This window comes from Periophthalmus magnuspinnatus, chromosome 5 (genome assembly GCF_009829125.3).
Source record: "Periophthalmus magnuspinnatus isolate fPerMag1 chromosome 5, fPerMag1.2.pri, whole genome shotgun sequence".
Lineage (NCBI taxonomy): Eukaryota > Metazoa > Chordata > Actinopteri > Gobiiformes > Gobiidae > Periophthalmus > Periophthalmus magnuspinnatus.
The window spans coordinates 2,309,204-2,325,376 of NC_047130.1; the positions used below are offsets into that span (position 1 = coordinate 2,309,204).

The 16,173-nt window shown below is 38.4% G+C and overlaps 1 protein-coding gene across 3 annotated transcripts in view; it reads left to right on the top strand.

The window, feature by feature from the left end:
- kif5ab (kinesin family member 5A, b) overlaps positions 1-16,173 on the top strand; it is a 64,081-nt gene that overhangs the window by 22,846 nt on the left and 25,062 nt on the right. For all 3 annotated transcript variants that reach the window (XM_033966086.2, XM_033966087.2, XM_033966088.2), the window contains exons 2-11: positions 2,488-2,575; positions 4,296-4,369; positions 4,704-4,808; positions 5,937-5,985; positions 7,269-7,324; positions 7,735-7,822; positions 9,380-9,504; positions 11,380-11,484; positions 12,579-12,727; positions 15,134-15,282. In XM_033966086.2, the coding sequence (XP_033821977.1) occupies positions 2,488-2,575; positions 4,296-4,369; positions 4,704-4,808; positions 5,937-5,985; positions 7,269-7,324; positions 7,735-7,822; positions 9,380-9,504; positions 11,380-11,484; positions 12,579-12,727; positions 15,134-15,282 (988 nt within the window). The remainder of the gene's footprint in view (positions 1-2,487; positions 2,576-4,295; positions 4,370-4,703; positions 4,809-5,936; positions 5,986-7,268; positions 7,325-7,734; positions 7,823-9,379; positions 9,505-11,379; positions 11,485-12,578; positions 12,728-15,133; positions 15,283-16,173) is intronic.

Below are 16,173 nucleotides of genomic sequence, written 5' to 3' on the forward strand. Positions count from 1 at the left end.
AAATCTAAAACTGCACTTCCTGTCCTGGCTGTGGATAAATCTATGACCAGTCTGATGTCCACAAGGTGAAAAGTAAGGATGCAGAGAGTACAGTTATATTATAATTTTATTTTAGATTGTGAGAATTAACACAAAACTGTGTTAAAATTATTCCCCTTTTTCTGACACAGGATTAGCAGTAGACCTCTCAATTATAAAGAGCAAAGCTAATCACTGATAATTTGAAATGATTGGATCTAGATTTGATTACATTAAGATTAATTGCACAGCCCCAGTGGAAAGGATGGAAATATGTCTTTAAAGAACAAGATGTCACAATTTCTACTTTTGTGAAACAGTCGTGGCTCAGCTGCTAGTGTGAAAAAGCTCAAGTAGGTGGAAACCACCGGTCTCTTGGGGATTGAATGAATTGTGTGGTTTAGTGCTTCCTGACCTGGTTGCTGATGTAAGACCTGTTTTTGCCTCTAAGAAATTTCATCTTGCTCCTCTCTCCCCGTCTCCGCTCCCATGCAGACATTTGTTTCAGGTTGACTACTCTATTTTGCCTTCAGTGCTGTGGCTTTGCTCTCCTCTCCACATCCATCTCTACGTGCTCCTCTTTCTTGATCGCTGTCTCTAATGGCTCCCCCTCTGATGTGGGTTGTGTGTCTGTCCTTCTCTTGGGGTCACCCAGTATTCTGCCCAAGGCATCACGCTGCTCTGAGCTCATTCACAATCACAACACCCACTGCCTCTCGTAGCAGAAAACTCCACAAACAAACATAAGAGCTTTAAAGAGGCAGTGAACACACCACAGTAGTGAGTAATATTTTGGCTAAGGACCATTAACTCTACAGCTACTCCATTAGGTTATCTTATGAGTCTAATGTAAGATTATGAGGACTGCACTTGTGGTATATGTGTTTTTACAAAACATTATGTAATGCTGTGGCCAAACAGATGCAGTTGATAGAAAGGACATGAGCCGCTGCAAGTGGAGTAAAACCATTCTAATCCAATCCAGGATCGTCACGCTTCCTGAGCTGTCATGAATTTAAGAAAAGCCAGGCCTGCATGGGTAATGTAAATCTGATTAGGCACAAATAGGTCAGCTCCTAAACGACACACAACTTATGTGTAATACATAGGTGTTTAGTACTGTCAGATATTGCACTAAATCAGACCAGTGGAGGTGCCAGGCCACTTGTCTCATTAAGTGCTTTGCAGGAAGTCATATCTCTGAAACACATCATTTTAATAATAATACTGATACTGAATAGTGCTGTTCTTGTGTTATGTGCAGTTAGCATACTATTTTCAACAGATACAATAAAAATGGTGTGTTTTGTCATTGTTGTTTGAATTTGAAATGTAAAGCATCATTAACATCTTTTTAAATTACTAAATTAGAACTAACCTTCTGACAACATAACGAAAAAGCATGAAAAAAAATGTTGTTATTGGGGCATTAGCAGTTATGTAAACATCATTAGTCACACCATATGGTTGATATTTACTACAACTTTTTTTCATAACAACTGAAAAACTTTGATTCTGTAAACACCATAATGTATTCAAATCCTGTTGCAAAGATTCACTTTGGGGCCGATCTTCCTCATGGCACACAGCGGGCGGTGAACAAGCCCCACTGCGCCCGTGCTTGTGTCATGCTTTAAAATCTCTAAACAAGAGGTGCAGAAACAGATCACTAATATACTGTATTATTGCACTGTGACGGGCGATTGAGAAACAGCTTTATAATGTTTTAATTGTTCTGAGGCATTAACAAACAAGAATGATAATTTTGACTTAATACAGTTAAGAAATTATGAATATTGTATATCTCCTATAATATCCTTCAATGAGAGAAAGGACAGAGCTCTGATTGTCTAAGTGCGCAGTGTAGACTCACCTGCAGATTTGTCTTAAGACCTACATGCCCCGAATGCGCCAAAGTTCTGCTTTATATGTGCGTTGTGAGAGTTAAGACTGGTAAGATCGAGCCCTTTGACTTTATAATAAAGAATGTAATAGCTGTATCTTTTATGAGACAAAATTATAGGCACATTCATTACAGAATTTATTGACCGTTCAAATATATTATTCATGTGGTGCGTTTAGTGGCATATATACTGTAGAAAGATGTTTTAGTGGTAAGCTTTCTATAAGGCTGCACTTTGACACTCTTAAACATACAGCTTTGTGCAGGGCTACGCAAACTTCCACCAGTGGGCTCCATAAAGACTCTAGAGAATATGTTGGACGTGAGCGAAATCTCAACTAGTTTCTCCATTAAAGATCCAAGATTCCCATTCCCAGAGTAGGCAGTTGAGAGTACTCATGTTATCACTGTTTTTGTATTATATAGCATCTTTTGATTTATAGGGTGTTTCTATGATATTTTTCCATATGTTCTGGAGTAAAAGCTGAAGTGACATGATAATTGACCTGTCTAGAAAGAAGAGGGTGGTTGCTCTCATAATTAAGTGACTGTGTTTTGGTTCACAGGGCCGGCCTTATGTGTTTGACAAGGTGTTCCCCACTAACACCACCCAGGAGCAGGTCTACAACACCTGTGCCAAGCAGATTGTGAAAGGTGAGTCATCCGCACAGACCTGATTTTTGTCCACAGCAGACTATCGCTTTAATGTAAGAAGGAGGTGATATCATATTTCAGTTTGACTTATAGGAAAAAATGTAAACATCACATGACATTGCACCTCACAAGGACTTTGTAAACATTGGATTAGCTAAATTTAATGTCATACTTTGGACCATTTCAGGCAAAACCAATAATGTAACCACAAAGACGAGCAGGTGGCAGAACCCCCACCAGAATAAATACATACTGCAAATATAGAAGCGTAGGCAAAAAAACATCCTGTCTGCTGTCTTTAGACTTTTGAAACTCGTGAATAACTGGATGTTGCAATGTCAGCTTACAGCATCACCCGAAGAATGACAGGAGCAAAAGGTTAAAAAAATCAAAGCGTGGAAAGATGGAAAATTCAAGGTTATAAAAATAGCGCTTAGTGAAAAAATATGTTTAAAAGGAAGATCAGCGGGGCATCACAGTAGCATCCAAGGCCAAAGCACGCGCCTGCACCGTGCTTTCCGACAGTTTGTCTACCCACTCTCTTGTATCTTCCAACAGACTGCTCCTAATTGTCCGTTGTTTTTATTTTGCGGTCGAGTCAAGCGCTTGATCCTACGCTTTTGTACACATCTCAGTCTCCTAACAGGTGGACAGGCAGAGGGAGGCGGCTCACGAGACAGAGCGCAACAACACTACGAACAAAAAGATGGAGAAAGAAAAGCCATTCTGTCTGATTAGTTTGAAGTCAGCTGGTCTGCACGGTTCAGCGCTTTTACCACAGATTTTATGAGGAAAGCCAGCCATATCTCTTCGAACAGCACTGTGCCCCTTGATCTTTTAGCCTTTTGGGAGCATTGTGACTTTCCAGGAAGGGATTGTATGTCTGTTTGTTTGAAGCAGCCACAAAGGTTGTTCTAAACCTAACCAAGCCTAAATACCACCTGACTGCACTTTCCAGCTGAAGGTCAGAGTTTTTTGTCTCTGTCTGGACGTGGACATCTCGCTTACAAATAAACACTTGATGACAGAAAGGCTGTAATTTAGCACATACCATCAGATTGGTTGCCGATGCTATACACTTAAAGGCCTACAAAAAAGGTACTGCAATCACAACTGAACCTAGGTCACCAGTCCATTAACCTGCACATAGAGGACACATACAGGTTTTTCTTATTCTCAGTTATTCTCTTATTCACGTGAAAGCTCCGAACCTCCATAATTCACTCATTGAGCTGCACAGACTGCACTAGCACTGATTAATGATGATGTGAATGGCTTAACATCTTTTTACATAAATTACGTTAAAAATACATCAAAAGCAGAAATAATTGCCATCTGTTAATATGTAGTATTTGCATCAAAGTAACAGATTGGAAGTTTCGTTTTTGTCAGTTTTTCCAGGGCAGTTGTGGGTATAGAAATAGCTTACTACCCCTGAGTATGGAGTAAATTAATAATTACTATAGTGTAGCACTTTTAGAAGCTTCAACAAGCCTCTAAAGTGGATTATATGTGTAAGGCATTGTTACAACTTTACACATTGCAACTAACTTAAATACACGTAAAAAGCACATGCTCAACTATTTAGAAGAATTGTAAACTTTACTATTGTTTAACCAATGCATTAATACTGTACGTTTGAATTTACTTATAATAAAGTATTCCCTGGATAGAGCTGTTCTGTCCTTTAGTTTCACCTTGCTTTCTCCTCTTGTCGTAGATGTCCTGGGTGGATATAATGGCACCATCTTCGCTTATGGGCAGACATCATCTGGGAAGACACACACAATGGAGGTAGAGTATCGGTATATTGTACAACTAAATTATTCACCAGATAGACCTTTTGCTACAGCACATACATAGACACACCTTCTTTTATGGAGTACTATCTCTCACACAGTAAATCTCACTCCATCTATGTCGTAACACTGTCTCTCCAGATTCTAGCCATGAGTGGGAGCTAACCTCTTTTACAACTCTCACGGGAAGACACCCTAGAGCCTTTACAAGTCAAAAGCCTTCCTACCAGCCTTTTTTTTTCACTGTTTTGCTACTTAATTTACCCCAAGGTCTTCGTCCACCGTCCTCCTCTTCACACACTTACACTTATACCTTTCTGCTCTTGTAGGGGAACCTGCACGACCCACAGGGAATGGGAATCATCCCACGCATTGCAGAGGACATTTTCGAGCACATATTTGCCATGGATGAGAACCTGGAGTTTCACATCAAGGTTGTTGTGTGTTTTCATCCTGATCTCTGCTTCCGGATTCAATTCCTGCTCAATTAAATTCATCAATCTATTGGTATAGACATGCAGCACTGTATAATGTCTACCTCAGGGCTTTCCTCCTATACGTTTACCACTATAATCTCACATGACTAAACTAAGTACCAATAAATTATGATACTTAACGTCACATAATGTTGGCTTCTTCCAGTTTATACCCCTATCTAATAGACACTTAAGACAAAGGATGTGTTATTGCAGGATTATGTGCATCTCTTCACAATAATGAGCTTTTATCTTGGCTGCAGTGCCTCATTATTTGGCCATGACCAAGCATTTTCTTTAAACTATTACGCAGTTTTTGTTTTCATTTTTTGCTAAGTACTTGGCAAATACATTATGGAGCGCATAACATAGTGATGCAATTACTAGAAAAGCCATAATGTAAGTTAAAATCAATGCGATCAATTCGTCAGGATAAATGGTCATAATTGTCCTAAACTATAAACAGTTTAAAAATAAAATGAGGTTATGTCCCACTCTGCTCTATAGTTGATGGCCCATAGATTCCACTATTGACCTCATTAATGGACCAAGGAAAATGATGTTGTTTTGTTTTGTTTGTGATAAATTGTGACCTAGAACTACACCACTATTCCGTAGCTTTAGATGGAAATGAATTAAGCATTTGAACAAAACCAGAACAAGCTTAACTACTCCGCCCAATCAGCTACTTCCTAATAGACATTACAAATAATAAAATGCTTGCAACTTGTTTCTATGTTTCCAACTCAATAAGCTAGTCTGTATTGTGGAAACCTTACCATTAGCTTCTCCTTATTCACCTTTGCTTATGTTTTAAAATTACTTACTTTAAATTTGGGTCTCATCCTGTAACATTTCTTGTATTTCATCATTTCTCCTCCTGACGTCCTGTTTTTTATAATTTGGTTAAAAGCAAAAACAAAAAAGATTACATAATTAACAGTAATTAAACAGGGCGCTGAACCCATTTGGCTCAGCAGTGGGCAAAACAACATGCTGTATATGTGTACGGCTGCCGTGTTATTATTATCACGTTGTTATTTAAAACCTCAACTACATTTTTCATTCATTTGTTTTTTTCTGCAGGTGTCCTACTTTGAGATCTACATGGACAAAATCCGGGACTTGTTGGATGGTAAAGTACTGCTCACACTTGCATTTTCTATGGTTTATTATTTTACAGCGAAAACCCAATTACAAAGGCAGGCTACGATATTCTCGTGGGAATTTAGGTGCTGAAAAGTCAACTGCCTACACAGAGTCACAATCAATATAAGAAGCGTGGCTGTCTTATTATTGAAAGGGCACACTATGTTTTAAATGTCAAATACAGTATATCTTTTTCTAGTAAGATAAACAGATAATAAAGGTATGATGGCATTGTAAAAAACTGAAATCGAAAATGTGCAAGATATGAAATGTGCAGTTATGTTTGGTTGCCGCTGATAAAACTAGATTGGTTTGTACACCTCCACAGTAAACATCGTAACACAGCATATTCTTATTATAGGGATAAAAAACCATGTGAAGTGACTGGATTAAAAAAACGTAAACCGCAGGATACAGTATTGTGATAACATTTTTAAAAGAGCTTGAGACTGCAGCGATACGCCATCACCATGCAGGGTGCTTAAATGAAGACGAAAGATATAGAAGCACTGGCCAAAACCTAAGCAGTCTGAAGCGAGGTAAATCAAAGCATCATACAGCTGCCAGCAGAGTATTTAGAGAGGAGATGAGGATACGGGTGCCAGATTTTCAGAGAGTAGCAAGCAACCAAGCCTTTGAAAAACAAGTGACCTGAGCCGTGCAAAAAGAAGCCCCAAATAGAAGCAGCTTACCAGTTAAACATTGTGTGTGACAGCTGAGAAAACGCTAATGAGATACACATTTTTTTTTTCACATGTTTAACATCAATGACGACTTTAAAACATTAACAGTCTATTAATGTGAAACAAAACTGAAAAAAAAAAGTTATGATGTGAAAGTGCCACTTGGGAGTAAGCTAAAAAAAACCCCGAAACCTGCGACTCTCAACATTTGCAAGTGACTTTCTAAAAAAGAAGCTGAGAGTTGTGGACTTGGCAACTATATATGGGGGCTGTTGGAGCGGCGCAGGGTCTCTGAATCTTAGTTCACTTTAATTAAAGCACAGGAGCATTCAAAAGCTGTGTGAGCAATGCAAGAGTTTGAGCCAAAAAGTGGTTTAAAGTTATTATTATTTTGGAGCATGTCAGTAGATTTATAAATGGTTTTATTCAGTAGGGGGATAGTAAAATTTCACAGTGAATTAAAAGAGATAGATAAGAATGACTGGAGTTGGGTTTTGTTATGCTTAAATGCTAGCGTAGTCAGTTTATGCAAATGCACCTTCAACCACACAGTTTGGGTAACTCTGACCTTTTTATTCCATTCTAGTGACGAAGACTAACCTGTCAGTGCACGAAGACCGATACAGAGTTCCCTATGTAAAGGTGAGGTCCTGGAGTAATTCCCCAGTAAACATGTGCGACTGTGTTTAGGGCTGTCATGATAAATATTGCTAAAGTAAATATAGGTGATAAACAATAATACTGAAACCAAACCATAAAGCAGCACCAAAAAATGTTCGGAATGTACAATATTGTTAAGAACATGAGCTGCAATACATAAATAACAGAATGCAACACATAGAAGTTCATAATTCAACCTTCTACAGTTCAAAACTCATCGTTGAACTGAAAAAAGATAACCCACATGTTCCCTCTAGTACAACGAAAGAGTCCCCACGGTAAATATTGATCCCCAAAAATAATTTATCCTTCTGCCATGTATTGAACGATAAGCCCATACAGTATTTATAATGTGTCACCCTCATGTTTATTTTGGTTGTTTTCAAACACAGGGATGTACAGAGCGTTTCGTCACGAGCCCTGAGGAGGTGATGGATGTGATAGATGAAGGAAAGGCCAACCGCCATGTTGCAGTCACCAGTGAGTCACCCGACTCTTCTCAGGCATCTCACGTCACATCTAATTTGCAGTTAAAACTTAGGAGCACGCATGTTACAAGGATGGGAAGGTGCATGGTTTAAATGACGGTAGATGATGTTTTTAGCAATAACAGGGCAAACTAGACATTTTTATTTTTTTTTATATCAATGTAGTAGCACAGCCTTGTCAGATATTTTCATTTTTGCAAAAAACATTGAAAAATTATCATTGAATTCTAATCAATTTTGAGTGTTTTTTCAGTCTATCCAGCAAGTATAGATTACATTTATTTTATTTATCAATTACATTTTTTCAAGAAGGACAGCGCGTATTGATCAACAGTATAACAGCAGAATATGCCAAGAGGCTCGTTTCCATCTGTAGTTCTTGGCCAAATGTACAAAAAACACCCTGGAAAGAAGGATCACAATAAGATAAAACAAACATTTATTTAAAATGTATGCATGTTTGCACAGCAGCAGTAAGCAGGCAGTCCAGACAGAGACACAAATGATAAAAGTCCAGACAGAGCAGCTCAGTGAAACAGAGGCAGCAGCAAAAGCAAAGTTTAAGAGGCAGTGTGAATAAAAGCAACAGTAAAACATGAAGGTAAGAAACACGCAACAGGGATTCAGTGTTGACAGATTTGATTGCCTAATAACCAATTTTATTTGAGGGATGGTGTTCAGTTTCTTAGAAGCTCTGATGGAGAATGTGACTGGTTAAAGACTGTCATTCTGAGAGAACAATCTCCTCTAGATGATCCTCTAGTGACCGCCTCATGTTGGACCTTACACTGCACAAGAGGAGGAGGGGCCAGGCCATGGAAGTGTCTGTTTATGCAGCAGTGGTTTGAGTGTAGTGTGATGGAACCAGCTAGTAAGACTGCAGGTCATGTGAGACATAATACATCATTTGAAACAATGCCTTCAGGAGCTGTTAATGTACCAGTCTGATGTATTAGAATCAGTATTGCAATCACAGAAAGCTATATTGCCAGTGTCAGTGAACAAAATTCACAGCTACGAATGAGCACTGTTTAGAGTAGCTGCATTTGTAGGTGTTTTGTTTAGAGCTTGAAGTTAAAGCTTCTAGCAAGAACAAAAATCAATGAAAAGGAAATATGGTGAAATCTTTAGAACATCAGATGTACTCTCAGGAGACATCTCCTGCAATGGATTCAATCAAGTATTTAAACTATGAATATTTAATAGCTCACTGATACAGGGATGCTGTTTGGTTGTGTGAGCAAACTAAGGACGCAAGAGTAAGACATACCACATTACTCCTTGTTTAGAGGCCGGTATTTTATTCTGTGTTCTGAATTTAGGGGTAGGCACAAGCACGTACATATTGTTTTGCTTCTGTTGAGTTGTGATAAAGACCTGGGTTGCTGTTTGTCAGTGATAAACAGTCTATGATGTAGCGTAGGAACATAAGGGAGCAGAGGTGAGGAACGTGCCATGAGGTGTAAAATGACTACCGGTACTTGTCTCAGCTTTGACGCAGCTTACTCAAAATGACGTTCTATCTTGGCTCACTATGTTTCTTCTGCAGACATGAATGAGCACAGCTCTCGCAGCCACAGCATCTTCCTAATAAATATCAAACAGGAAAATGTGGAAACCGAGCAGAAACTGAGTGGGAAGCTGTACTTAGTCGACCTAGCAGGTAGCGAGAAGGTAAGAAAAATGGGCTGTTTTTATAACTTACTACAAGGTCAAATTTGCCACCGACTTTTTGTTTTTTTTCTGTTAAGTGAATTCTCACATTTTTCATTCTTGACACCACTAGGAGTCTTCAAACAAATGTTACTACATTGTTCTGCATTCAAGGTAAAGGCCATTTTTTATAGATTTGGGAGCTTTTCCGATGTGGAAACAATATAGCTATTTCCATTGTTTAATGAGGTCATTCCTCCAAGACACAGGTCGAATGGACCCCAAAGACATAAGAACCAATATTTTCTATTCAGGGCCACTCAGGTGAACTCTGACTCAGCTTGCTCTGTCATGCTCGCTGAAAAATAATTTCTCTTGAGGACATAGGTCATTCTGAGGAAAGCAGGGAGAAGAAAAACCCAACCAGCAGGAAACATAGCCTCTCAGTGTTGTTGGTTGTAAACGGTATTGATGCAAACTATAGAATGTCTTGTATGGGAAGTAGTGCCAGGAATAGCCTGAGGTTTCATTAGCTAATAATTGCTGATACTGCACGGCTGAGTTGTCATGGTCATCTCCTGGGGAAAAAATAACATCTCCCTTGTAAACTGGGCTCACTTTGATACAAAACATTATCGACTCTACACCAAGTCAAATCGCTCTGACAGAAAGCTTTGATCAGAGTAGTTATTTGCTGAAAATGGGCTCCTAATTAAGTCAATACCAATACCCACGATGCTTCACACAGTTGGAATGTCTTCTCTACTGACAGCAAATGTGTCAGTAGTTTTTGAAGTTGACTGGCACATTGTTACAAACAGTGGACAACATTCCTATAACTTCAATTAGAAGAAGTGTATTCACAGGACGGCGCCTGGTGTTTTATCTGCCTCCACAACAGCAACAAAGTTTCTTGCTGTCTTCTTTTAGTTCTTTTTATTGCCTATATATTCGTGCTTTTTGTGTTGCTTGCTTTCTGGGCCACATGCCATCAGCTGTGGTATTTCCAGACAACTGAAATGAAAAATCAAGAGGACTTTGATGGCATGGAAATGTCAGCTCCATTCAGAGATGCAGCGTCAATACACAGAGATAAGGTAGCAGGCAATGCTAACTACAGTTTGGCAGATCTCCATTAAACAGCATACAGAATGTAGCGCTATTACGTATTTTATTACACTGTTTTTATATAGATTAGCAGAAATTAATTAGACAGTTATTTTTACTATAATACATAATACCGCTCTATTTGTGTTGCTTACTTTTTAATTAGTTTGAAATTACTTCCTAGAATAATTATGTTTTAAATTTGCTAACAAGCAAAGGAGACAAGACCTGAATGAATTAACATACAAATTTTATTCAATTATACCTTGGCGATGATTGCCAGGCGTCTTCTTCACTCTGTTTAATATGGATTACAAAGGTTTGTTCTACACACAAGCTTACATGTCTTATGGGACCACCACACTGGCTTGCGACGTGACTTACCCTAACCAATTTTGAACGTTTATTTATGTTGGTGATCTAATATTGAAGAATTTACATAAAAGGGACCTAATTTTTGTCACCACAAGATGAGGAGACCTGCATCATTTTAGTCCCCCAGATTTTAACCCCCACTATTTGTTACTGTAAATACCCATCCCCTCACGCCTTAATAGCATTGAGAGTATCACATGTGAGCCCTGTAACCACCATTTTATTTTTCACTCTAGTTAGTCGCAAATTGCATATTGATTTTCAGACCCAATTAGCCCACACTTGGGTAGAGAAAGTGGCTGCTGTTTGACCGTTATTAGAAAAGAAAAAAAAAAAAAATGAACCTAGTCCTCTTTGACATAGTGTATTTAAAAACAGTTTCTCTCTAATTCCTGTGCTGTGTATCTGTGTCAGGTCAGTAAGACAGGTGCAGAGGGAGCCGTGCTGGATGAAGCCAAGAACATCAACAGGTCTCTGTCTGCCCTGGGGAATGTCATCTCAGCCCTGGCAGAAGGAACGGTATGACTGAGAAATCACTGTACATTACTATAATATTTATGTTCCACCAGTGTTGAGCAGAGCAGATGTGTGACGATCATGTGCTATATCTTAACACCTGCTTATTATACATAATGCATTTACTGTACATATATGTGTCCAATACTAATTAGCATAAATATAAAGCATCTTTACCAGCCCTATAGCAAGTTAACAAGTCATTTGTGTTTGTTGGTTCTATTTAATAATTTATATTTTCCTTGTAAATCCTATTTTAAATTATAAACATTAAACTTTTATACCAAATGTTTACTGAGATTTAAAGAGCATCTAACATAAACTGGAGCCAATCATTAACCCTGGTAGTAGCAATCAGGCGCAGCAGTAGTAATAATAGGGCGATATAAACCTCATAGTGGAAGTAACAGTGGTAGCTTTTGGGCCTTTCTCTGTTGAGTTTGCCGGCTTCTCCCTGCGTCTGGGTGGGTATCCTCCAGGCATTTCTTTTTTCCCTATCAACCGACCAAAAAACACGCAAAATAACCAGTAGAAGAGAATCTTGCCCATTCACAAGCTATTTAAACTATTTCTAAAATTTAAAAAATTATAAAAGTATGATTTATAAGGCATAGCATAGATAGCCAGTGCAAATGTTAAATAGTACATTCATGCTTGTGCATGATGGCCATAGTAACAATAAGCTAATATCTCTGTCAGTATTCATCCTATATAACTAGCCTTTTTCTGTCCACCTTGTTAGAAAGCACCACCATTCGTCCATCTAATTTGAACTCGAAGCAAGTATTCATTGATTTATAAACCACACAGAAATACTGAGAGATTGTCAAATGCCTCTTGACTGCTTAATAAAGCACTTATTTCCCTATTCACAGCTCAAGGATGTAGCCTGATTGACAAAGTTGTAATGATTTAACATGTGCCACTATGAGCGACAGTGCAGACAGAGAAAACCCTCTCGAGTCTTTGTTCCTGGCTGATGCTCACAACATTCCTCTTCCAGTGATACGGAAAAACATAGCACTGCACCAAAGAGAATCCCTTTTAATCCTCTGCTCCTCTTTTTCGGGTGTCTCCTTTCACTTCTCTCTGTGTAGAAATCCCATGTACCGTACCGAGACAGCAAAATGACACGCATCCTTCAGGACTCGCTGGGCGGAAACTGTCGCACCACAATGTTCATCTGCTGCTCCCCCTCCAGCTACAATGATGTGGAGACCAAGTCCACCTTGATGTTTGGCCAAAGGTAAAATACTTGTATGCTAATTAGCTGCACTCCCTCCCCCATACATCTGTCCCTTGGTTATTGGGTTATTCTGCTAATGCTGTTCTCATACACTGGACCCCGGGACAACTGTGCTTCTGTGTTCTCATTTAAATACAGTTGATGTGGGCGGGGTTCTGAGGCGTTCTGAGAATATATTCACGAAGCCTAGATTTTAGGTTTAGTGTTACTTGGCACAGTGTTCCACTCATAATAAACTAAAATAATATTTCTTGTGCTTACAGTTAATGTACCAATTCCATTAAGGCTTTTCAATATATCATATTTTACTTTCATACTTGCATCCTCCACTTTCTTTCAGTGCAGTTTTTTGGAGTCATAATATATTAATATAAGCACGCTATTATAATCATGGATCTGATGCCATTGTTAATTAATTTATCTTTGCTTTGGGTCAAGGACAAAAATAATGGTGACTTGTGACCCATTAAGTCAAGATTATTCATCCCATACACAGTAATAAACCCGACATTCAAATGTGTCATTAAGAATATTTCACTTTAACACTACTGCTTTAAATAGACCCTGTGACACTGTTTGATCTTAAATGTCTTCTAGCTATATACACTACTTAGAGTACTAAAACTCTCCCTTTTCATTTTTCATGGGTTTCAGGCAAATGAGTCCCTTCTAATTTGAGGGATTTTGTGAGAACCTTTCCCCATTCAAAATATTTAATAATTTGATTTGAAACAAGTTATTGCTATATCAAAAGAGGCCTGTTGCCATGTCAAATCCTCCCAGTCAAGAAGGAATTTTTATGCCTGAAACCCATGAATTGCTCATTGCGTCTTCTGTTTTAATATGTTTCTAGCTCCCTGTCAATCAGACATTTATGTAAGAATATAACACATTATTTGCATAGAATCAAGAGCAAGTTGAAACTGGAAAAATTCCAAGGTGCAAGAAAGAGACGAATGCAGCAGAACTTAAAGAGAGAGAGTATTATACAAAATTGATTGTTGGAGGTTTCTACCATGCTATAACATTGTTCTCTCATCAAAAACAAGCCTGAAGCTGTTTTACATCTCGTCTGTTCGATCCTTTCTTATGGTCAGCTGTGAGATTCTGTGCAATGCGCAACCCACAAGCTTACATTTTCCATGCTCCCACATGACAATTCTGCATAAATATACAAAAGCATGATACAAAACTGTGCACAGCAAACCTGATGTGATGTGCAGTAGTTTCATTAGTGGGACGCTGGTTGTAATGTGATAGTGCTGTGAAGCAGGAGGGACTTAGTGCAGAGAGCAAAGAGATGGGGAGACTCAGAATGTCAAAAACGAAGTGAAAGGTATAACATATGCTAATATGCTGTTTTCTACGAATATGGCATATTTTCAAAACAAATAAAGGTAACATGGTGCTGCAAATATGTTATGTTTTAGCAGTTAAGTAAAGTACCCCCTCTTTAAATGGGAGCAGACCACTGTATCAGCCCAGACAAAAATCTACTGTAATGGAGGTATTATTGCATTATTTTCTATTCTTAAAATATGGGCTGTAATGTGGAACATGGTGTTTGTAAATTACTAGTGACTTGACAGAATTCAAAACTGAAAGCATGCTTTAATGAAGAAGAAAATAATAGCTTTTATTCCTCGTAGCCATGGCAGCTGCACAACGTCACAATCAATGAATATTTAACATATACGCTATTACAGTAGATCATTTCCTCACATATGGAAATGCTAGATGCATTAGCGGTTTATGGAAAATCATTTGAATACACACACTGCTACTACTATTTAGCTTGATCATCAATTTGACTGTGCTATAGATTTCAGAGTTTGATCGGTCATGTATGTATACAATACGACAATAAGACATTTCATTTTGAGTCTTTTACTGTTCAATTTACCCAAAGTTTGGCAAGATGACACCATTTTATATAAAGCGTTCTGTCTCGTTAACATCAGAATGCAAATGAGTTGGGACTTACCATGTTTACTCGCTGGAGTGTGAAATTAAGTGATATCTAGTGATATGATATTCACTGTCAGATGCCAGGACAGCACCAGGATGCCAGGACAGCTCCATGAATGAATGAATGTCTTAGGGATATCAAATAAATAACACATTTTGAAAGTGTTGCATGTATATGTTCCTATTGTAATTGCTCATACATACATTTTCCTTACCACACACACCATCAAACAGTATATTCTAATTTGCATACCAATTAGTGAGATGTAAGCCTCCCTTCATTGACAACCCAGGGGTGCTACACACCAGTGTTGACAGTTCCTTAATTTGCCAGTTTCTTTGAAAATTTTCACATTGCTCTGAAAACTTGCCTGGTTTCATTATTGGCTTATTCTAACCTCTGTGGTTTTCCTCTCTCACTACATTCCCTTTCATTAGAGCCAAGACCATACGCAATACAGTGTCGGTGAACCTGGAGCTCACAGCTGAACAGTGGAAGAAGAAATATGAAAAAGAAAAAGAGAAGAACCGCTCGCTGAAGGAGAACATTCAGAGACTGGAGATCGAGCTCAACCGCTGGAGGAATGGTAACGTCTGCTCTAATCACCCACTTATAGAGTCACAAAGGGTTTGGTCCAAAACGTAAAGACTCACTATGTAACTTTTTGCCATCTGCTTGTCTCCAAAGATATGTACATTCCACAGTATGAAGATAAACTTATCTATCTATGGAGACAAGCTGCCAGGCCAAGTAACTAGTGAAATTTGTGGAGAGACAAGCCTGCTTGTTTTTCAAGGATTAAAAAAAAAAATAAAAACAGCTGAAAAATTTATAAACACAAGATACACGTGACTCCATACTATGACACAATCCAGACAAAAAAAATACTGTCTCCATGCAAACATCTGGTGGCACACCCTCCACCAAAAAAAGTACATAGTGAATCTTTAAGTGAATGTATTGACTTAAAAATAAGGTCAATAATTCATGGTCTCTTTTTGGGACAAACTTGTGCAATATAGAAGAAGTGACATTAATAATTTGCTAGTTTTGGTCCATTAATTGTTTTAACCAAATATAGGCAAATATGCATAATACACAACATGTAGAAAGGAAAAAGATTAATATTTTGGAGAAAACTCTCCAAACATCTCCAAACCCTTTCATAATTTCCAGACTAAATGAACAACTGCACCACCTGACTTTATAGTCTAAACCATATTGGCAATCTGCCTAAAATCCCACTATCCCCCAGTGTGTCTGGGATGGACTCTGGCATTGATGAGAAATTGGATAAAAATCTCACCAACCGTCCTGCCTCAAGACATTATTTTCCAGACCGTCTAAGTGCCGACTTAACCTCATTTGATACCATCGAGAATGAAGCCAATGGATAAGGAAAGAGAGCAGAGAGAATGGCTGGTCCTGTGCCTGCAGACACTTAGCAAAATCTTCATGCCTATTTCCTTAAGTTCTG